A 24,546-nucleotide genomic window follows, 5' to 3' on the forward strand; every position below is an offset into this window, starting at 1 on the left:
TTGATTGTTTTTCTTGATCAGATTTTTTAGTGAGCTGTCTTTTTAAGGTTCATAATTTTCAGTTTTTATTTTCTAATTTGTTTTATCCTTTTATTAATATTATTTCTGTCTTATACTTCTTTGAATCCCTTTCGAAGAAACGATATTGAATGCTTTCTTTTGCTTTTTTCTTTAGTGATGATAAAAATGCTGAATTTTCTCTTGAATATTGTTTTGATAAAAATTACACATTTTTATATGTAGTATTGTTATTTAAAAAACAGCATATCGCTATATTCTTTAATTTCCCACTGTAGCTGATTATTGTTTGAGAGAGAATTGAGCACATTTTAAATGGCACAATTTTGTAATTCCTATTGAAACATTTACTGTTACTAGTTTTGCTATATTTGGGGCAGTCTTTATAGCCTGTAAGATTTTTCTTAAATTTTGTAATGTATTAGATGTCTTTATGTTGAATGAATTATAACACTTTGTAAAAATTTCAGGCACTGGCAAGTTTCTAAGACTCAGATTCTATTGATTAATTCTCTTTTATTGTTTTGTAATATATACCTACATTGTGCCAGCTTGACTTAATATTAATTGATAATGGTAAAATCAAGTTTCTAAATAGCATATTTTGTCAAATACTCCTTAACTCTAAATGTTATATCTTTATGTCAAAAAGTAACAAAGTTCATAAACTTTTTAAAACATTGTCTTTAATATAATCAGAATTTTTGTTAAATGCTACATATATATAGCCAATTTCTGTTGACTAAACAATGCTTTTTTAATATTAATGTCAGTGCTGTGTTCATATCTGATTAAAGCCTTTCTGGGGTATTTTGTTTCAGGTGCCCTGACTGCTGTGCAGTGCACATCCTGTCAAGACAACCCAGTGAGTTGGAAGAAGCAAAGTGCTTGGAATAAGAACTGGGCAGAATCCTAAAGTGGCCACTTACTGGTTGTGAGACCCTGGATACGTAATGGACACCTCTCTAAGGTAGAGGGAATGCCACTGCCTGCTACATAGGATTGTTGTGAGGATCAAATTATATGTAACATACATAAATGTCTACTGAGACACATCTGTTTCTGAGAGCATCAGACTCAGGGCTGTTCCGAAGCCCATTCTTGATAGCCTTTGTGTAGTCACCATGGCTTAGGATTTATTGGGGACCTAACATTCACAATGAATTGTAATTTTTAGGCAAATCAACATTTAGGAATCTATCCTGGAAATCCAGGGGAAAGAAAATCCGGGTCACACATTGTGGAGTGGTGGAGAAGCAAGAGTGGAGGTGGCAGATCCAATAAATAGGAGTAAAACGGGGAGGACAGAGTTTGATGGAATGTGGGAGGTGAGGCGGGAGCCTCTTTGCCATCAGAGGCTGCGTACTGTGAACATTCCCAATCCAAGCCCAATTTTTTAGACTTGTCTATTTCTTGTCTTTAGATGAGTGAATGTATTCCCATTTGCTTCCATCCTTTACTAAGGTGAAGCAGGAAAACAGCCCAGTTTTGATCCCACGGTTGTTATCCTGTAACCAACAAACTGTATCGGCCTCATTTAAAATATCTTAAAATAGCAATAAACACACAAAACTCTATTTGCCATTTAGGTAAGCAGAAGACTAACGATTTTTGGCTTCTCTCAATCCACTTTCTCATTCCTTCCTATTCTTTCATTATTTAGTCTGTGATCTTAAATGCTGGTTTAAAATAATACTATCTTGGAGGTGGGTCAGGAGGTGAGTGAAATAGGTGATGAGGATTAAGGAGTGCACTTGTCATGATGAGCTCCAGGCGTTGTATGGAAGTGTCAAATCACTATACTGTACACCTGAAACTAATATAACACTGTTGACTGGGGCATTTAAAATTTAAGTTTTTTTAATTGAAAATTTTTTTAATGTTTTAAATTGAAATTTTTTTAATATTTTAAAATAAAATAAAATACTATCTTCTCTCCCAATATGTGTGTGTGTTGTTGTTGTTGTTGTTGTTGCATCCATTTCTCTTGGTCCACCAGATTTGTTAATAATATACCCTTACCTGTTGGGGTTTGGTGACTTTCTTTAATCTCCAATTCCTCCAAGTAATTTTTTTATTTGTTTGGGTTTTGGTGGGGGTTTTTTGTTTGGTTTTGGTTTTGGTTTTTTAGAGAGAGAGAGAGAGCACACACGTTCAGGGGGTGGAGGCAGAGGGAGAGGGAGAGAGAGAATCTTAAGCAGACTTCAAGCCCAGCACAGCGCTGGACACGGGGTTTGATCTCACAACCCTGAGATCAAGACCTGAATCAAAATGAAGAGTCAGAGGCTTAACCGACTAAGCCCCCCAGGCACCCCAAACTTCAAGTAGTTTTGAGGCCCACCAAGAGCTTTTTACCTCCCAATAAGACTGATGGTTCTGTTGTGTTACTTAGTTCATATGGTGTCTCCCACAGAAAGTAGACCCAAGACAAAGACTTAAGGGCAAGTAATTTGAGAAACACAGTTAGGTAGTGGGAATATGAGCCAGGAAAGGAAGGAAAATCAATCAAGGGTGCATGAAAGAGTGGGGTATCACTGTGGGCAAATGGGGTACAAGCCTGCTGGGGCCCTCTGAGAAAATATAGAACATACTCAGAATTGCCCAACTGAGAAGGGAGCAAGCTGGGATATTTCTCCATGAACTCCTATTCCTGATTGGTTAAAGGTGATTCCTAAAAGCACTAAATCCCCATCACTTGAGGCCTACCACACTCAAAGAGCCAGGCAAATTCCTACGGCCAAAGAAAGTCCTCAGGCAAAGAACTCAGATTCTTGAGGTAAGGAACCTTCCACATATGGGAACATTGTCCACTAAAACTTAAGAAGAACTCAAGATATAAGAGTGTTTATTTGGGGTCCGTCACATAGACATGATTAACTGCCCAGGTACCTGATCTCAATCTCCATGTGACCCAAAGCTCCCACCCTATGTCATACTATTACTACCTGGAGTGTCCAGGCTCTATCCTAAGACTATCTAGTGTGGCAGCCCACACTGTAAATCACATTTTTAGACTACCCAGTGTAATCTAAAGCCTCCATGCTGATGAAGACCCTCCTATCAAGCATGAAATTCTCTTTTCCTCTGACCCTCCCCCAACTTATACTATTAATTAATTAGTTAATTAATTAAAACCATCAGTTGCATTTTTTACTTATTTTAAAATAAATAAGTTACTTCAGTTAGCAAATAAAAATAAAGCTAATGTTTAAATTTTGCTTGGAAAGAAAAATGAGTAAGAAGGAAAAAAAGAAGAGAGGGAGGCAGATCATTTGTATGTCCTTACATTTATCTTGCATTTTAATAGTGGTAGTAGTGATGATGGTAGTCATCACTACCAACAGATTTTATTTTCTTCTTTAAAATGGGGAAGTGTCACAAATAGAAGGAAATTAATGAGACACAACTAAATGCAACATGGGACCCTGGACAGACCCAGGAACAGAAAATGAACACTAGGGGTAAAACTGGTGAAATTTCAGTAAGGTCAGTCATTTACTATTAAGTATTACCCTTGGGTATTGTACCAATGTTAATTTCCTGGTTTTCATTGTTGTTATAATTCTCTCAGTTGTTACTATTAGGGAAAGCTGGGTGAAAGATGAATGTGAAAACCCCTGTACTGTTCTTGCAACTTTTCTGTTAGTCTAAAATCATTTCAAATTAGAAGTTCAGGGTGCCTGGGTGGCTCAGTCAGTTAAGTCCGACACTTGATCTCAGCTCAGGTCTTGATCTCAGGGTCATGAGTTCAGGCCTGGCATTGGGCTCCATACTGGGTGTGTAGCCTACTTAAAAAAGAAAAAGTTAAAAGAAAAAAGTTTAAAATGATCTCTCTCTGTTTACTCAAGGATTCTCTAAAATAATCATTTTAATCTTTTTGGAGTTCAACCAACTCTTTGATGAAAAGTAAGTCCTATCTGTTCCAAAAGTTCACTTATGCCATTTTGCAAGTTCAGAGACCCATGTGGTGCATATCCATGGGCCCCCAGTGAAGAACCCTGGCTCCCAGGGCTGTAGCTGGGACTTGGGTATAGCAGGAAGTGACATGCAACAGATAAGCTGAGCAGGAACAACTTCTAGCTCTCACCTGCAGCCCCGTTCATGCCTTCATCATCTGGCTGCCCAGGAGGCCTTCCTACAAAATGGGCTGACATCATGCTCCCCCTTAACATCTTCTCAGAAGGGTCATTATGACAGGACTACACTCACCCACACAACAAAGGGCACCTCCTCTTTCTGAGCCAAGCAGCACCATAAATATATCCTAAAGGGATCCCGAAAGGCAGCCCCCCCTAAGTGCACCAAACAGAATAATCAGCTCTGGGCATTAGAGCCTCAGCAGGAAAGGAAGTCCTGGCCCCTAGCGCTGGAAATAGATGCAAATATATACTAAGTGTGGGGCATGAATCCCCACTCCAAACTTCCCCTCCCATCTTCTGCTTTGTAAGCAACTCCACCAAAAAACTGAATGAAGAAAGGTGTAACCAGTTACATGGTAGAAATAAATGGCAAGAATAAAAATCTGTCTGAACCCTGCACAGTTTCCACAGAGATGAATGATTTAGATTTGAATAGCTGCAAGAGTTAAAAAGTTACAAAAGCTAAGATGCACACACTAGACATTATTAATGCCAAATTATTAGTATCAGGTAAGAATAATGAGATCAAACACAAGACATATTTGCTCAAAGGGACAGAGCAGCTGCAGAGAACAGGAATGGCTTGTACAAGGAGAGGCCAGGATGACTTGCAGCCCTGAGAATTAGCTAGCAAGTCAAGAGACACTTGGATGGCTCTAGCTGAGAATTCAACCTTTCCAAAGAATTGCACTAACACGCAGATCCCTTTCTTTCTGGTAGATTCAGCTCCTCAAGTCTGGCCACTGGGCAAAAAGGCCTGAGAGACAGCCAGCTTTCTGCCAAGCACTGGCCTCCATGATGGACATAGTGGGATGGTTTTAGAGGGATGGGAAGGCTGGGTAGTTCAGTGAATGTACAGAATAGTGGTATGGAAGACATAAATGTTGAAAATGACTAAATGGGCTTGCATTTCTGACAGGGACTAAAATAAATAGACTTGAAACATAATGAAAATTGTTCTGATAAACTCTTCCAGGAGGGCAGATTCTACCACTCGAGACTCAAAGACTGTCCAGAACTATGGCAGCAAGTGAAGGACTAGAGCTTTCCTTGAGCATCATGCCATCTCATGGAAACTTCTGGGGCAGCAACTCCCTTCAAAGAAACCAGAAGTCCTTACCAAGTCAATAATTCACTTTACAAACTTAGATGCTGCGGCTTTCATTCCACATTTAGGATACAGTTATTTGATTTTTTTTTTTCCTGGAGAAAATATTCTAGATGTAAAATGCACATTTTTAGGACTTTTTGATACACATTACCAAAAGTTTAATCAGAATGACTGTCTCAATTTACACATGGATGAAAATGTCCATTACCCTAGTCCCTTCCACAATTTTTGCCGTTCAGTAGTTAGGGAAAAAAATTTCCTGTTTCTCCTGGCATTTTAAAAAGATTAATAGCAAATCTGAGTATTTTCTTTAATTCTATTTTTTTCTTTTGTGAGTTGCTGTCCTTTGCCAAATTTCTATTGAAATGTTTTTGTATGTTATCTTTAAATATGACAGTTATAATATTTTCCCAGCTTGTCATATGTTAACTTCATAAATGGTGTTGACACACAGAAGTGTTGGATTTTAATGCAGTCAAATCCAGCAATCTTATTCTTTATTGTTTCTACCTTTGTTATCATGGTTAGGAAAGCCATTCCTATGCCAAGATTATAAAAGTATTAAGCCATACATTCTTCTGGGCCTTTTGTGGATCTGGGTTTTACATTTTACATTTAATCTATCTAGAGGCTATCTTGGCTACAGTAAGGTAAACATTTAAATTTATTTCTTTCCCAAATGGTTAGCCTTTTGTCATAACACCATTTATTGAATTATCTGTCCTTGCCTAATGTTTTGAAATACATGCAAAGTGGAGGAATAGTGCTTTGGCAATTTTTCAAATCTACACTACTGACACCATCACCCTGCCCCCCCCCCCCACCTCCTGTTGAGTGTGGGCCTTAAATTGCTGGTGGTGGTTGAAGACTGGGCCCCATTTAGGATCTGGGTGAAGGCTGCTCAATGTCTGTCTAGGGAGCATTAGGTCTCATCAACTGCTGTCCTGCTTTCTCCCCATGTCGATTCAATATGCCCACTTTCCTGAGACCCCTTAAGAGAATTTATGCATATTTGTGTGAGAAAAGTAACTACAAGTCCCCTTTTACAGCCACTTTTCCCACCAAAGCTTTGTCATCTACTTGTCCTAATGTCCACAGCTGTTCCTGACCTCAACAGAACCAATATGCCCGGAATGACTTCTAGGCACCTTGTGCTGTTTATCAGCAGGAGAAATGACTCCTGGGGTTTGGGAGGTGACACACACAGCCCTACTGACACAGCCTTGGGAGAGAAGAGAGCAGAGACACTCATACAGCACTCACGAGGATTGGCCTTTGCTGTGTGCTTCCTGGGCTTTGAGAAAGTAAAAGTATCTGGCTGTTCAGCAAGGAGAGAGAGAATAGTGATTGTGCCCCGTCCCCCTGGTGTCCTACCCCTTTCTCTCCCTGACTCTGGAATGAATGACAGAAGGAGGCACCACAGGGAGCTCCGCAGTGGTGCTGAGGGGGCTTTGGGGGGAGAGGGGGGCATCAGATCAGTTTCCACTGCACACTCATGGACCTCTCTGTGAGGCAGCTGCCAGCCCAGGTTTTAAGAAAGGTGGTGTGTTTGTTTCCCAGCTAGACTCTCAGCTCCCTTCCTAGGAGAAGGGAGTGTGTCTTGTTCACATTTATGTCCCCAAACCCAGCACAGTACCTGACACTTAAAACGGGCTCAGCACATACAGATTCAATTGAACTTAAGTAATGATGTGTTATTAGTAATAGTAATGACTAACATTTAAGAACCAACTTATTACTTACACTTCGTATACTCTGTGAAATTAATTTTTTTTGTTCTGTTTTGCTTAACAAGTGGCTGTCGGGTAGAGGACAAGGACAGAGCACGAGGAAGTTTGCTTTATGAAGCCCTCTATTCAAGAGGCCAAACCAATCTCCAAGTGAGAGCTCTGGAGCAGGGAGCCTGAAGAGAAGTACAGTGAGCAAAAGAGCCCCAGGAAAAAGGACAGCAATGGTGATTCTAAGGAGGAAGGAGCCCCAGGCAACAGCAGCCTCAGTCATCAGGAACTTTAAAGCCATTCTTCCCTGTCCAAATTCCCTCTCAGGGAGAGGCCAGCATCCTATAAAAATGCCTTTGAAGGAGGCTGAGGGCATTTTTAAAGAATCTTTATCTTACAGATGCTCAAAAGCAACCTTACCCCCTCGCAATATCGCACAACAGGACTAAGGCCTTGACCACCTGTGTTTGAGTGGCTCCTCAGTGATGCCCCATAAAAAAAGAGCTCTTGCCCCATGTGCTGAGTGATTTTCAGGGCTTACAATTTCTCCATGTTTCAATCACATCTCCAGTTAAGAAGAAAATTTTAATCTGTTACCCTAGAAAATACTGTTTTCTCTCCATAATTCATAGGGTACATGAAGAACGACTTTTTCTGGGTTCACTCACATATCTGCCTTTACTCTGAAGGAATAGAATGGGGGTCGCCTGGCCAGAACCCTGGCTCTCCCAAGAAACTCACCTGTCCTGTCACCTGACCATACCCTGGGCTCACCACCAGGGTAAGAAGCCTAACCAGAGCCCCGCAACTAGCCAGCTAGTCAGAGGTGGAGCCGACGTGCAAATTCAAAACGAGTATCTTAGTAAAGAGATCTGAAAGGAATAGCTCTACACCAGACAAAAGTATCCTCCTCCCAGCCCCTCGAAATTCTCTGGTTGTGTCAAATTCTTCCCCACAGTCTCTGCTTGAAAGATTTGCTCCTAGCTTCAGAGCCTTAACTACAGAACACTAAGTCTTTGCTCAAGCAGCGGCTCAACACATAACCCCTAAGCACCCAAGGCTTTTCTCCCCCAAGACTTTATTTCCTTCCACGAAACCCTCAAGAACCCTGGATTCCCGATTTCCTGGCCCAGCGGATTGCTTTACCAGGCTGCTGCTATTCCAGACCTAGCTAATCTGAGCCGCAGCGTGGCTCCCTCACTCCCCGGACTACGTCGGCGGGCAAGGGCGCCTCCGCCTAGAAGCCGAAGGGGATTCGACAGAGGGCCCCGCCCGGTCGGGACCCTCAGAGCCCGAGCAGCAGCGCGCGCCGCGGAACTACGTTTCCCACAGTGCTCCGAGAAGCCCGGACGGCCAAGGCCCGGGACCCGGCGGGCGGGCTCGCGCGCAGCCTCTTGGGAGTTGTAGTTCGATCCGCTCGCGCCGGCGCTGCTGTGGGCTCGGCGCCGGCCTTTGTCTGTCTGCGGGCGCGCGCCGCTGCGGTGAGTGAGGCCGCCGGCCGGGTCAGTGAGCCCGGCTAGGCGGGGCCGCGTGAGCCGGCCGCCGCCCCCGGGCGCTCCGTGGCCCCCGCGGCCCTGAGCAGGCCTGGCTGGCCTGAGCCCCGAGGGAGGCCACCCGCGAGGGGAGAGGCGAGCGGCCCGCAGAGAAGGGTCCAGCTGGACCGGAGAGCGGGGTGCTGAGGTCCAGCACGCAGGGCGGGCCCGGGGGAGCCTGAGGCGGGAGGGTAGAGTGTGCCCGGGGGAGCAGGGGCCCCTCCGACCGCCGCTCCGCAGGACAGAGCATGGGGGAAGGCCCCGCACCCTGGAGACGCGGGAGGGGGAGGCCACAGGCAGGTGTGCCCAGGGCCTGCAGTGAGGATTTCACAACACGGTCGGGGGTGAAAATGCGATCTCTCTAGGGAGGGGGAATGGGAGAAAGGACAGACTTGGCAGGGTGGAGAATGGAAGAAAGGACAAAATGGATTCAGATATGTGGAGAAAATAATCACCCCTACCCTCATCTCCTAAACCTGAGACTGTCGCCCAAGGGGTTCCAGAGACAGCAAAGTTTACCCCCTCTGCTAGGGCTCTCCTGAGGACTCTCAACTTTAAGGCCTTCAGTCTCTAGGTCGTATCAGAGATTCTTCACATTTGGTTCTTTTATTCTCCCAAGAGCTGCCTGAAACGACAGTGTTGTTAACCTATTTAGTTAGTAGGGAAATAGAGCCAGGGCTGTTGGTTAGTTGTCCAAGGTTGTATGGGGGTAGGGGAGATTCAAGGCAAGAATCCAAGTCTCTCCAGACCTAATTCTGAGTTTTTCCAAAGGATAAATAGCCTCTCTGATAGGAAAAGCAATTTTCTATTACTAAAGCCACTTCAAAATCTTCAGGAAATTATTTCCTCAGATTTATGACCTAGGGAGAAAAATAAAACAATCTCCCTTTATTAACCAAGGCAGTTCCTGAGACACAGCTGAGTTGTTACTTGTTGGAAGATCTCATAGCATGTGGAGAGGCAGAGCTATAAATTCTGCCCACTTGTTCTGACCAAACTATTTGCTGGATTCCCCAGGGACCGAGTCCAAACTTGGCAGCAGGTTTCATGCACTTTCAGGGACTCTTGATGGATGTGCAGTTGTGGAGGAGTAACACCTTGAACTAACAAATTACCTGTAGCATCCTGGCAGTCTCATAGAAGATTCCTTTGTAGCTTCTACTCCAAATTGGAGGTGACACCTCCAGATACAAGTTTAAAATGCCTCTTCAGTCAAAACAAATGTGGCAGAAGGTACAATTGTCAAGACCAAGTGCTTACGTTAACAAAACAATTGTAGCATCACCCTGCTATTTCATTAAATCAAGAGGCCAGCATTTTGATGAGACATATTTGAGGGAAATAAAGATTATGCACTGAACCACTGCATAAAGTGTACGAATTTTAATAATTAGGGACCTAAAGTAAGAAGAAAATACTCAAAAAAATGTGGAAAAATAATATGGAGCAAGAGGATTCCTAGGATCTTGAAGAGTAGTAAAGTCTGGTCAAGCACTGTTACATTCTGTCCCATTTTATAAAAATTCTCACCAGCTCTTTAGTGAAAAGAAATTAGAGAATTGTCTAGTTTAAGGGCATAGACTCTGGATCTCAAAAGTCTTGAATTTGATTCTTTGCCCACCCTGGACTCCTTATTGGCTCTGAGAATTTGGGCAGGTTACTTATCCTAGTTGGAGTGCCTTGGGCTTGGTTTCTGAAGAAGGTCTTCGTTTTCCAAGAATTGACAAGTATTTACACTTAGAATTGCTATTCTCATATCTTGAAGAATAGGAGAGGGGTGGGTCTGAATCTGGAGTCTCCTAAATATTGTTCAAAGGTAAACATATGAGAACTCTTGTCCTTATACCTACGGAGAGCTGGAGGGGGAGAGCTGAAGCCATTTTCATCATAGAACAAATCATGAAGGCTGAAATGTTGGGTTTTTAAATTCTGAATTCCTTTGGAGGTTTGAAGGATAAAAGAGCAAGTGGTTAGGTGGGGGAAGGAAGTGGGAGATCCCAATCACATGCCAAGGCTAAGGTATAAACAGGAGTGACCATTATCTTGGGATTGGCAGGAAGAGATATATGTGTTCTCTGCTTTCCCACCTCATGTTTCCACCTTGACTCACTTATGTGTGGTCATGGTACCATCACTAAAACTTTGCAGTTACATAATAGGTGACTAAGATATACATCACACAATCCAGATTTCTTCCATTTACTCATACCCCAAATTGGAGCTTCTGTTGAGTTTATCCTTCTCACTTATCAATTCTCCTGCCTTTTCCTGTTTGTTTTTGTTGTTCTGTTTTTTGTTGTTTTTTCCTCCTCAGGTGTTCAAGAATAGCCCATGGAAGAATCATATGAAGAAGTGGTGATTAAGGTCATACAGCAGGCGTGGACATGTTTGGATTTCCAACAGCTACCCTGCTGGACTGTCATGGAAGATATGCGCAGAATGTAGCATTTTTCAGTGAGTGAGTTGGTTGATCACTGAGATGCCCTAGTGTCCCTGTACTCAAGCACTGGTCAGCAGGCTGAGGAAGCAGAGGAGACATTCCTTTGGAGGAGTTCACCATTCCTGGGGGTTACAGGGGAAGCCTGCAAGCTAGAATTAGAAATAGCAGTAGAAACAGAGCAAGAGAATGATCTTGATATGGAGATAGTTTTGAGGTAGTCTCTGAGAAAATGAATGAGCAGCTTTACATCTCGGCACAATCACTGAATAAGGGTAAGGCAAGAGAAAAATCTTCCTAGGATGACTCCAAGAAAACTGTTAATAGTGATGAATGGACCCATAATTAAAGTGCAGTAGGATGCAGGGCAATATGGATGCAGGTCAATATGGAAAACACTGTCAGCATCTGCACAGAAAGTGTTTGAGAGTAACTTCCAAACCAAAATTGATTTCAGTTTCACCATAGCTTAGTAGACTGAAATAGCATGGATATTAAAGGGGAAATTTCCTTGGATCAGATTCTATAATTATCCTAGCTTGATCTGTGGTATCAGACAAATTATTTAACTTCCTTGAGCTCCACGCTCTTCATCTGTAAAATGGGACAATAAACTCTACCTTGCAGGGTTACTGGGACTAGAGATAATAGATGTAATGTACCAAAGATTCTGATGTATATTTTCTGATGTCATGGAGCTTACTCTACTATCAGGAAAACAGATTGGTGCAGAGATGGATTTCTCATGTATTGGTCTCTTCAGGGCCCTGTACCTACTTTTATACTTTTTCTTAATGGAGTGCCTCCAAAATTTTAAAGTTTTAGGCCCTACACAACCTGGATCCATACCTGTTTTAGAGTCAGATAAAACTTGGGTATGGGGCTCTATTTGATCCTATATATAGTTTTCTTCATTTTTTGAGCCTGTTTTCTTATCTATAAAATGGAGATAATCATGTCTACCTTACCAGATTCTTTGGGAGGCTAAACTAAACTAAATTTAGAGGCAGTATAATACTGTGGAGCATGCCTGCATTTGCATCCCAACTCTGCACTTAGCTAACTACAAGATCTGTGACAACCTCCCTATGCTCTCACTTCCTTATTTGTAGCAATCTCATAGGATTGTTTTCAGGATTAAATTACCTATGCAAATTTCATAGTATAATGTCTGGCACATAATAAGCATTCAAAGCGTTGTTTCTTTTTTCCCTATTCTTCTCACTCAGCATATTGGTGCATCTTACATGACTTCCCTCTCATTTTACCAGATGTGATGACAGAAGCCCACCACAAATATGATCACTCTGAGGCCACAGGATCCTCAAGCTGGGATTTCCAGAATTCTTTCAGAAGAGAGAAGCTGGAACAAAAATCCCCAGATTCTAAGACACTACAGGAAGATTCACCTGGAGTGAGACAGAGGGTCTATGAGTGTCAGGAATGTGGAAAATCCTTCAGGCAAAAGGGTAGTCTAACCTTGCATGAGAGAATCCACACTGGTCAAAAGCCCTTTGAGTGTACCCATTGTGGAAAAAGCTTCAGGGCCAAAGGCAATCTTGTTACACATCAGCGAATACACACAGGAGAGAAGCCCTATCAGTGCAAGGAGTGTGGGAAAAGCTTTAGTCAACGAGGTAGTCTGGCTGTTCATGAAAGACTCCATACTGGACAGAAACCCTATGAGTGTGCTATTTGTCAGAGAAGCTTCAGGAATCAAAGTAACCTTGCTGTTCATAGAAGAGTTCACAGTGGTGAAAAGCCCTATAGATGTGATCAGTGTGGAAAAGCCTTCAGTCAGAAAGGAAGCTTAATTGTTCACATCAGAGTCCACACAGGCCTGAAACCCTATGCCTGCACACAGTGCAGGAAGAGTTTCCACACCAGGGGCAATTGTATCCTGCATGGCAAAATCCACACAGGAGAGACACCCTATCTGTGTGGCCAGTGTGGGAAAAGCTTCACTCAGAGAGGGAGTCTGGCTGTGCACCAGCGAAGCTGCTCACAAAGACTCACCCTTTGACCACCCTCTTCAAAGGAAGTTCTCTTTATGAATTAAAAGTAAAAAAACCCTCAGATCAAGCAACCTATCCAATTCTATGGAATGAATGGAGACTTTCAGAAAGACCATCATTGGGTAGGGAAAACTGACTTTTCTCCTTTCCCCCAAATGAGTATGAAAAATAAATGTCTTGTTTATTATCATTATCACATATGTTTCATAATTTGTCAATTTATTTTGACCTAAGTTCCCAAAGTATCTCCATTAATCTAGTGCATACTTGGGAGATTGTTCTATGTATAACAGATACAGATTTTAAATCTGTAGCTGACATCGTTAGTTTTTGTTTTTTAAATCAACCCTTCATGAATCCCAAGGTCTTTTCTTTACATATTCAAATCAATCTTGTATTGGATTCAAGAAGGGAAGAATTCATCCCAAAGAGCTTGGTAGCAAATCTCTATCATCTAGAGGTAAATTACATCAAAGGTCTTAGGGTACAGAAATGCTTTAGAAATACTATGAGTTTGAATAGTGATATAATATTGCTCCCAAAGATACCCTGATACCATATGAGGATATATACAAGAATGTTGATATCATCCCGATTCAAAATAGTCATAAATTGGACAAAACCCAAAATATCCAACAATAGGTAAGGTAATATATGGTGGTATGTTCATATGACTCAGCAATAAAAAATAACATACAACTGATACATGCAATAATATGAAGAATCTCAGAACTTTACGTTGAGTGAAAGAACACACGCACACCAGGAAAAACTAATCTAATAGAATAGAACTAATAGAATTCAGATAGTGGCTAACTATGAACAGAGGGAACTCGGTAAGGACTGACTTAAAAAGGGCACAAGGCAATCTTATAGAGTGAAAACATGCTCTATACCTTATTTCAGGTGGTGGATGCATGGGTCTGTACAATTGTCAAAATTCATTGAACTCAACAGTTAAGAGTCTATGCATTTTCTTATCTGTATGGTATACTTCAGTAACAATGAGGCAGTTTAAAAATACTGCACACAAGTTCTTTAACACTTATCTCATGAAGAGATGGGGGTCTGTCACCTCCACTTGAGTTTGAGTAGGCTTGTGGCTGCTTCACACACAAAAAAACAGAACTGATGCTATATGATTTCCAAGAATAGGTCTGAAGAGCTCTTTAAAGGTGTGAAAAGTTTCTGCATGATAATCTTGAGACACTTATTCTGGAGAAAATCAGCTGCAATGTAAAAAGTCTATCTTGAGGCCACTATGATGGACAAGCTGTATATAAGTGCTCTAGTTGACAGCTTCAGCTGAGCAACAGACAGCCAGCATCAACTACCAGCCATGTGAGTGAGTTATTGTAGATATCCAGCCAAGTGCAACCTTCAGATGACTGGAGCCCCATATGACATCTGTCCAAAACTGTATGAGAGACCCCCAAGTAAGAACAGCCTTCCAAATTCCTAACACACAAAGTCATTAGAGAAATCAAAAGTTAAGGTTTTATATCACTAAATATTTGTTATTATACAGCAATAATAGAACATAATATATTTTCTAAAAGGATAAGATACTGTGAAAAGAAAAGGAAAAATCTGGGAGAACAACTCGAGATTTACTTACTGATTAAACCAAAACAGGAAATTATGATTCATGATTCATCAGAAAGCTTAAGATTTAAAAGTAAACATTTCTTTTGACAAAACAGAAGGCAAGGTATAGATTAGTTAACCCAAATACAAGTTACGTGAAGAAGTAAATGCTGGTCTCCAGCAGTCCTGCTCTGTAAGAAATTTATTAGATAGATACTTCAGTAACAATGAGGCAGTTTAAAAACACTTCCCACAAGTTCTTTAACACTAATCTCATGAAAAGACGGAGCTCTGTTTCGCCTCCACTTGAATTTGGGTAGGCTGTGACTGCTTCAGACACAAAAAACAGAACTGATGGTACATGACTTCCATGAATAGGTCTGAAGAGCTCTTTAAAGGTGTGAAGTTTCTGCATGATTAGATAGATAGATACATACATATCTATATATAGGTATCTTAGAAACCTGGTTCTGCAGAAATGAGTAAATAAAGAGTAAATAGGTCAGAAAATATAAAAGATCTTTAAAATTATTCTTCCTATTTTTTATACATATATTATTAAATTTCTTTAAAGATTATTGGCTGCTTCTATTAAAGTAACAACAAAACAGAGCTAATTTAAGAGGACAATGTAGGAAGATCCTGGGTTCACACAGATATACCTAATCTACAGCTACCTATGGAATAATTTCCTCTAAAAAAAAAACAAAAACAAAAACCTAAAAACTTGCTGAGTGACTCCTACAGATAACACAAATAAGAAAAAACTCATACTGAAGCTGGTAGGAGAGGCTGAGACAATTGACATAAATCCTACCCTGGGTCCAGCCAACCCACAATCAGGAGGGAAACCACAACCTGGAGCTTCTTTCTGAGGAGCAAAGAGTTTGAGCCCCACATTGGCTACTCCAAAGTTTTAAGACTTGAGACATGAGTCTCCAAAACAACTAGCTTTGAAAACCAAGAGGATTCATTCATGAGACCCACAAGGCTAGAGTGAACTGAAAAACAGCTCTTAAAGAGTTGTCATGCTTGGACTCACCCCAGGGACCAGCACAGGAGCAGCCAATTGAGAGGCACTCAGACTTCGTGTCAAAGAAGCTTATTTTCTTAAAGTGATGGCCTGAGGCACAGGCATCTTAATTTAACACACACCTAGGGGACTTGCATCTCGAGGGATGGAAGATGGCTGGCACCATCTATCCATTCTCCCTCTGCCTCACTTCAGCTCACTGGTACCTCCCAGAAAAGAGCTTATATCCTCCTCTGGCACACCAATTCTTGCAGCTGTGGCCCAGGGGAACAACTCTAGTCACCTGGCTCTGGTAGCTAGCCAATGGGGCTTATGCTCAGGGGTGCACAGGACTGTAACCAATGGAGAAATAAGTTCTTAACTGGCTACCACCCTCAAAGCACAACAAGAGACAACAGACCAAGGCACTCAGTCTTTCTATGAAAGGCCTATTAGCTTATCTCCACAGCTGTGGCCTGAAGGGCAGGATTCTAATTAAACATCCAAGTGAGGGCACACTATAATTCTCTCCGGAGACCTCAGAGGGCAGTCATTATCTTCACTCTCCCTCTGCTGTGCTCCACAGTATTTCCCAGAAACATGCTTCCCACAGTCTCTGGTATGCTGGTTTTTATGGGTGCCATCCAGAGGACACCCCTTAGATTGTCTTTCTCTGGTGACCAACAGGGCTTGTGTTCCTGTATCCCATGGGACTGTAACAAACAGACAATTCTTGGCTGGCTACCAACCCTAAGGCACTGTGCAGAGAGGGGACTGAAACACACCCCCAGTCTTTCTGGGAAAGAGACCTATTTGCTTGTCCTGGAACATCAGCCTGAGGGGCAGGCTTTTGGTTTGGCACACAACTAGGTTCCTACTGAGATACACTAAGGGATGGGTGCCAGTGGATGCCATGTTCACACTATCTCTCTGCCTCACTCCAGGTCACTAGTATCTCCCAGAAGGAAACTTGTATACTTGCCTGGCACTTAAATATAAGTGACTGCCACCCAGGGGACACTTCTAAAGCATCTAGCTTTGGTGGCCAGTGGGACTTACACTTGTGGCCCCACAGGACTATATATATTTGCATAAGTTAGAAGCTACTGCTTGAGCTGAACCTAAGTGCTGATTGATATCCTACTCTTTGGGACACTGACAGGTCTTAGCACACCATCAGCTACTAGGAGTCACTAAAATAAAATAGGCTACTTGGACAATCATGAAGGCTTTAGAGAAAACCAAGAGTTAGGGCAGGGTTGAATGATAAGGTTCATCTAGTTCACAAGTCCACTTCATCAGGACTGGGAAAGGTGGCTGTTTTATCCAGTGCACAGAAACCAACACAGAGAGATGAAAATGAAGAAACAGAGGAATATGTTCCAAATGAAAGAACAAGATAAAACCTCAGAAAAAAAGTCCTTAATGAGACAGAGATAAGTGATTTACCTAATAAAGAGTTCAAAATAATGGTCATAAAGATGCTCACTGAACTTGGGAGAAGAATGCATGAACACAGTGAGAACTTCAAAAAAAGGTACAGAAAATATAAAAAGGAACAAAACAGAAGTCACAGAGATGAAGAATACAAGAAGTGAATGGAAAAATATTGTAGAGGGGTTAAACAGCAGACTAGACAAAGCAGAAGAAAGACTGTGAACTTGAAAACAAGGCAGTAGAACTCACCCAATCAAAGTAGCAAAAGGAAAAAAGAATGAAAAACAGTGAAGGTACCTTAAGGGACTTATGGGACAACATCAGGTGGACCAATGTTCACATTATAGGGGTTCTAGAAGGAGAACAAAAAGAGACAATTTACTGGAAGAAATAATGTCTAGAAACTTCCCTAACCTAGGGAAGGAAACATATATCCAGAACCAGGAATCCCAGAGTTCCAAATAAAATGAACACAAAAAGACTCACACCAAGACACATTATAATTAAAGGGTCAAAAGTAAAAGACAAGGAGAGAATTGTAAAAACAACAAGACAAAAACAACTTGTTACATTAAAGGAAACCCCCCATAAAGGTATCAACAGAAACTTTGTATACCAGAAGAAGGTAGCTTAGTATATTCAAAGTACTGAAAGAAAAAAAACTGCCAACCAAGACTATCCTACCCAGAGAAAGAAAAAAAAAAGTCCTTCATAATTGAAAGCGGGATAAAGAGTTTTTCAAACCAAAAAAAAGAGTTTTCCAGACAAGCAAAAGCTAAAAGGAGTTCATTATCACTAGACCAGCCTTACAAGAAATGTTAAAGGGACTTCTTTAAGCTGAAAAAAAAAAAAACAGACACTATTAGTAACAGGAAAACATGAAAGTATAAATCTCATCAATAAGGTAAATAAATATATAGTAAAATTTAAAAAAATCTAATGTTGTAAATGTGGTGGATTAATTGATTATAAAGCAAGTATGAAGGCCAACAGACAAAAGTAGTAAGAATACTATAACTACAATAATTAGCTAAGGGATACACAAAATAAAAAGGTATAAAATGTGACATCAAAAACAAAATGTGGGAGGAGTGAGTAAAATGCAGAGCTTTAGAATACATTCAAACTTAGGTTACTGGGGCGCCTGGGTGGCTCAGTTGTTAAGCATCTGCCTTGGGCTCAGGTCATGATCTCAGGATCCTGGGATTGAGCCCCACATCAGGCTCCTGGCTCAGCAGGGAGCCTGCTTCTCCTTCTCCTTCTGCCTCTCCCCCTGCTCATACTCTCTCTCTGTATCTCTGTGTCTCAAATGAATAAATAAAATCTTAAAAAAAAAAAAAAAGTTAGACCAGATAGACCTAACAGATATATAACTTATACATAGGATTATAACAGATATATACAGAACATTCCATCCAAAAGCAATAGAACACATTCCTCTCACACATGGAACATTCTCTAGAATAGATCATATATTAGGACACAAAACAAACCTTAATAAATTTAAGAAGACTGAAATCATATCAGACATCTTTTCCAACCACAATGGTATTAAAGTAGAAATCAATTACAAAAAGAAAATTATAAAATTCACAAATATGTGGAAATAAAACATGGTACTGAACAACCAATTGGTCAAAGAAGAAATCAAAAGGGAAATAAAAAAATACATAAGGCAAATATAAATGAAAATACAGCATACCAAAACTTATGGGATGCAGCCAAAGCAGTTCTACGAGGGAAGCTCATAGCATTAAATGTCTACATCAAGGAAAAAACAGATCTTAAATAAACAATCTAACTTTACACGTGAAGAACTAGAAAAAGAACAAACAAAGCCCAAAGTTAGGGGCACCTGGGTGGCTCAGTCAGTTAAGCATCTGCCTTCAGCTCATGTCATGATTCCAGGGTCCTGGGATTGAGCCCCATGTCAGGCTCCCTGCTCAGGGGGCAGTCTGCTTCTCCCTCCCCCTGTTCTTGCACTCTTGATCTCTCTCTCTCTCTCTCTCTCCTTCTCAAATAAATAAAATCTTTTTTTTAAAAAAAGCCCAAAGTTAATAGAATAAAGGACATAACAAAGATCAGAGGAGAAACAAATAACATAGAGACTAAAAAGACAATAGAAAAGATCGATGAAACTAAAAGTTTGTTCTTTAAAAAGATAAACAAAACTGACAAACCTTTAGCAAGACTCACCAAGAAAAAAGATAAGAGGATTCAAAATCAGAAATGAAAGAGAAGACATTACAACTGATACCACAGAAATGCAAAGGACCACAGAGACTACTATGAACAATTATAGGCCAACAAATTAGACAGCTTAGAAGAACGGATTCTAGAAACATACAACCACTAAGATGGAATCATGAAGAAATACAAAATCTGAACTGATTACTAGAGATTGAATCAGTAATCAAAAACATCTCAACAAACAAAAATGCAGGAACATATGGTTCACTGGTGAATTTTACCAAGCATTTAAAGGCTAACAACCAGGGCACCTGGGTGGCTCAGTTGGTTAAGCGACTGCCTTCGGCTCAGGTCATGATCCTGGAGTCCCTGGATCGAGTCCCGCATCGGGCTCCCTGCTCAGCAGGGAGCCTGCTTCTCCCTCTGACCCTCCCCCCTCTCATGTGCTCTCTGTCTCTCTCATTCTCTCTGTCTCAAATAAATAAATAAAATCTTTAAAAAAAAATAAATAAATAAATGAATGAATGAATGAATAAAAATAAATAAATAAATAAATAAAGGATAACAGCCAGTCCTTAAACTTTTCAAAAATTTAAAAAGGAAGGAATATTTCCAAACTCATTTTATGAAGCATTACCCTGATACCAAAACCAGATAAAAATACCACAAGAAAACTATAGGCCAATATCCCTGCTGAACATAAGATACAAAAATCCTCAACAGTATATTCATAAATCAGGGGCACCTGGGTGGCTCAGTCGGTTAAGTGTCTACCTTCAGCTCAGGTCATGATCCCAGGGTCCTGGGATCAAGTCCTGCATTGGGCTCCCTGCTCTAAGAAGTCTGTTTCTCCCTCTGCCCCTCCTCCCACTCATTCTCTCAGTATCTTTCTCTTTCTCTCTCTCAAATAAATAAAATCTTTAAAAAAAAACAATATATTCACAAACTGAATTCAACAATATATTAAAAGATCATACACCATGACTGAAGGGATTTATTCCAGGGATGCAAGGGTACTTCAACATCCACAAATTAATCAATGTGATACACCACATTAACCAAATGAAAGATAAAAATCCTATGATCATCTCGATACAGAAAAACATTTGACAAAATCCAACATCTGTTCATAGTAAAAATACTCAACAAAGTTGATAAGAGGAAACACACCTCAACATAATAAAGACCATATATGACAAGTCCACAGCTAACATCATACTCAGGGTAAAAAGCTGAAAGCTTTTCCTCTAAGATCAGAAACAAGACAAGGATGCCCACTATCCCCACTTTTATTCAACATAGTAATGAAAATCCCAGCCAGAGCAATTAGGCAAGATAAAGAAATAAAAGGCATTTTATTTCAAATCAGAAAGGAAAAAGCAAAACTGTCACTATTTGCAGATGACATGATCTTATATATAGAAAACCCAGGGGTGCCTGGGTGGCTCAGTCGGTTAAACACACGACTCTTGATTTTGCCTCAGGTCATGATCTCAGGGTTGTGAGATCCAGCCCTGCACTGGGCTCTGTGTTGGGCATGGAGCCTGCTTAAGATTCTCTCCCTCCTGCCCCCTACATGCATGCTCTCTCTCTGAAAAAAAGAAAAGAAAACCCAAAAATGGGCGCCTGGGTGGCTCAGTCGTTAAGCGTCTGCCTTCGGCTCAGGTCATGATCCCAGGGTTCTGGGATCGAGCCCCCCATCGGGCTCCCTGCTCAGCGGGAAGCCTGCTTCTCCCTCTCCCACTCCCCCTGCTCGTGTTCCCTCTCTTGCTGTGTCTCTCTCTATCAAATAAATAAATAAAATCTTTCAAAAAAAAAAAAAAAACCAAAGACATCACCAAAAAACTGTTAAAATAAATGAGTTCAGTCAAGTTGAGGGTAGAAAATAAATATACAAAATCTGTTACATTTCTGTACACCAATAACAAACTATCAGAAAGAGAAATTGAGAAAACAATCCCACTTACAATTGCATCAAAAAGAATAAAATATCTAGAAATAAATTTAACAAAGGAGGTGGAAGACCTGTACACTAAAAACTATAAGACATTGATGAAAGAAATCGAATAAAACAAATAAATGGAAAGATATTCTGTGCTCATGGATGGAAGAATTAATATTGTTAAAATGTCCACACTAGCCTTTTACCTCGTTGCATCTGAGAGAGCAAAATGGGTCACCAGCAGCTGTACTGGAGCCATCCAAGGAAATTTGGCCAGGGTTCTCGTTCTTGCCGCGTCTGCTCAAACCGGCACAGTCTGATCCGGAAATACGGCCTCAATATGTGCCGCCAGTGTTTCCGTCAGTACGCAAAGGACATAGGCTTCATTAAGTTGGATTAAGTGAACTTCCTTGAATTGGTCATCCAGGATAACCTACCTTAACTGCAGATACCCAAGATACCTACTTTAATGCCAACACATTGTACATAAAATAAAAATACTTCAATTATGAAAAAAAAAAAATGTCCACACTAAGGGCGCCTGAGTGGCTCAGTCAGTTAAGTGTCTGCCTTCAGCTCAGGTCGTGATCCCAGGGTCCTGGGATCTAGTCCTACATTGAGCCTGCTTCTCCCTCTGCCTCTGCCTCTCTCTCATGAATAAATAAAATCTTAAAAAAAAAAAAGTCCACACTACTCAAAGCAATCTATATATTCAATGAAATCCTTGTTGAAACCCCAATGGCATTTTTCCCTGAAATAGACAATCCTGGGGTGCCTTGGTGGCTCAGTAGGTTAAGTGTCTGCCTTCAGCTCAGGTTGTGATCCCAGGGTCCTGTGGTAGAGCCCCACATCAGACTCCCTGCTCAGCAGAGAGTCTGCTTCTCCCTATTCCCTCTGTTCATGCTGTCTCTCACTCTCCCTCGCTCAAATAAATAAAATCTTTTTTAAAAAATAAAAGAAATAGACAATCCTAAAATTTGTATGGAACCACAAAAGACCCCAAATAGCCAAGGCAATCTTAAAAGAACAAAGCTGGAGACAATATGCTCTCTGATTTCAAACTATATTACAAAGCTATCGTAATCAAAACAGTATGTATTGACATAAGAGACACAGAGATCAATGGAACAGAAAAGAGAGCCCAGAAATAAACCCACAATAAATTAATCTATGACAAGGGGGATTAAATGGGTGATGGGGAGTCAAAAGGTACAAACTTCCACTTACAAAAATAAATCACCTTGCCAAGGCGCTCCCTTCACAGAGCACCCTGGGAAACCCCAACGGGTGATCCACCTCAGCTCCAGCCACCCAGCCAGGGCACCCCCTCCAAGTAGACCCCAGAAACCCCTGGCCCATACCTGCCTTGACTCAAGCCACCCCACCAAGGTGTCCCCTATGCTGAACACCCCAAGACACCCCAGCTTGTACTCACTTCAGCTTCAGCTGTCCTGCCAGGGTACCCTCTGCACAGAGAGCCCCAGGACTGCCCTGGTCCACGCCTACTTCAGCCTCAGCTGTCCTGCCAGAGTGCCCTTTGTACAGAAGGCCCTACCTGAGGTCTCGGCCAATAGCATCAACCACCAAACCTGTGAGCAGGCTTTCAGATCAATATTGACCAATAGAAATATAATGTGAACCCCAAAGGTGGGTCTCATATGTAACTAAATTTTCTAGCAGACACATTAAAATCATTTTAAATAACTCTAATATATTTAATTTAACCTATATATCCAAAATATCATTTTGACCTGTAATAACATTAAAAAATTATTGAGATATTTTAGTTTCTTCACACTATGTCTTCAAAATCCAATGTATGTCTTACACTTACAGCACATCTCAATTCAGACCAGCCTCTTTTTAACTGCTCATTAGCTCCCTGTGGCTACTGACTGTGACAGCGGCAAATGATTCAACCATGCAACCATTCAGTCCGTTCCAGCCTTGAGTCTTCCCAGCTGAGACCCAAATGTCATACAGTTAGAAAATTGTTCCTGCTATGCTCTTTCTGAATTGTTGATACAAAATCTGTGAGCATAACAAAATGGTAACTAAATCTGGGTGGCTTTTTATGTACCAATAGCAACTGGGATACCAGTCTATGAAAGTTCTATAACTTACTTAAACATTTTCCTATCCTAGGTGTTTTTCCCACCTCTTTCTAGGGCTTTATTATAAACAACGCTATGATGAGCAATACAATCTCTGTAAGCTAGTCGAATTATTTGAGAGTGGCTCTTCTGGGTCAATGGGAGCATACATTTAGATTTACATTCACATTGTCAAACTGCTATCCAAAGCTTAACCAGTTTTCACTAATAACACACATATTCCCAACTGTGCTTCTAATTAATACTAGCCCTTTTCTAGTTTAAGTTGAATGTTCAGTTCCTTTCTGTTCCATAAAATTCATCAATAATCTTGCTTTATCTTATATTTTAAACTACCAGTGATATATTTGTGTAATAAAAGATTGAACTAATGCACAAACGGATCCTACATCATTACACAATTTGGCTCTTTTCCCACTTAAGTCTTAGACATCTTTCCCTGTTAATTAAAAAATTAATTCATTAAGGGCACCTAGGTGGCTCAGCCAGTTAAAGGTCTGACTTCAGCTCAGGTCATGATTTCAGGATCCTGGGATCGACCTCCACTCAGCAAGGGAATCTGCTTCTCCCTCTCCCTCTGCCCCTCCCCCCGCTCATGCTCACTCTCTCTAATAAATAAATATTTTTAAAAATTAACTCAGGGCACCTGGGTGGCTCAGTCGTTAAGCATCTGCCTTTGGCTCAAGTCATGACCTCCAGGATCCTGGGATCGAGCCCCGTATCGGGCTCCCTGCTCAGCGGGAAGCCTGCTTCTCCCTCTCCCACTCCCCTGTTTGTGTTCCCTCTCTTGCTGTGTCTCTGTCAAATAAATAAAATCTTTAAAAATATGTATTTAAAAAAAAATAAAACAAAATAAAAAATTAACTCATTAAATGTTAATTGATTAACTGAATGACTGCTTTGTAATTGTTATATATTAAATGACTGCATGGTAGTCCAATGAATGCATGTATCTTAATTTAACCATTGCCCTGGTGATAGATACTATGGTGACTCCAACTTTTCATTAATGTAGTGCTCTAAAGACCATCTTTACTCTTTATTGGATTTTAAGAAGTAGAAATGTTAAGTCAAAGAGTAGCTTTCTAAAAGTTGGTTGATATAGTCAAATTATGCTTCTCATCACCAAACACTTCATTAATTCACAATTCCTTCAACGACATGTAGGTGTGCCTATTTTCTTGCACCTTCATAAGCACAAAATATTTTTATCTTATAAATTTTTGCCAAATAGGACAAAAAAATTTTGATCATTTTCACATTTCTCTAAAGCTGGTTATCTCTTTTTGACTAC

General features: G+C 40.8%; 2 protein-coding genes across 6 annotated transcripts; both read left to right on the forward strand.

The window, feature by feature from the left end:
• Positions 1-8,363: 8,363 nt before the first annotated feature.
• Positions 8,364-13,163, forward strand: ZNF32 (zinc finger protein 32). Of its 5 annotated transcripts, none has more exons than XM_035024373.1 (3): positions 8,364-8,467; positions 10,833-10,972; positions 12,185-13,163. In XM_035024373.1, the coding sequence occupies exons 2-3, from the start codon at positions 10,903-10,905 to the stop codon at positions 12,976-12,978; spliced, it is 864 nt and encodes a 287-aa protein (XP_034880264.1). In that variant the 5' UTR covers positions 8,364-8,467; positions 10,833-10,902; the 3' UTR covers positions 12,979-13,163. The 5 variants fall into 5 exon arrangements, with proteins under 5 accessions (XP_034880264.1, XP_034880265.1, XP_034880268.1 ...); XM_035024374.1 differs by having other exon boundaries at positions 12,227-13,163; XM_035024377.1 differs by lacking the exon at positions 8,364-8,467 and having other exon boundaries at positions 8,836-10,976.
• Positions 13,164-21,365: 8,202 nt separating this feature from the next.
• On the forward strand, positions 21,366-21,661 carry LOC118023305 (40S ribosomal protein S29-like). Its single transcript, XM_035024382.1, has one exon. The coding sequence runs from the start codon at positions 21,368-21,370 to the stop codon at positions 21,536-21,538; it is 171 nt and encodes a 56-aa protein (XP_034880273.1). The 5' UTR covers positions 21,366-21,367; the 3' UTR covers positions 21,539-21,661.
• The last annotated feature ends 2,885 nt before the right edge of the window (positions 21,662-24,546 follow it).

The sequence above is a fragment of the Mirounga leonina genome, unplaced genomic scaffold (genome assembly GCF_011800145.1).
Source record: "Mirounga leonina isolate KUSES-001 unplaced genomic scaffold, KU_Mleo_1.0 Mir_114, whole genome shotgun sequence".
Taxonomy (NCBI): Eukaryota; Metazoa; Chordata; class Mammalia; order Carnivora; family Phocidae; genus Mirounga; species Mirounga leonina.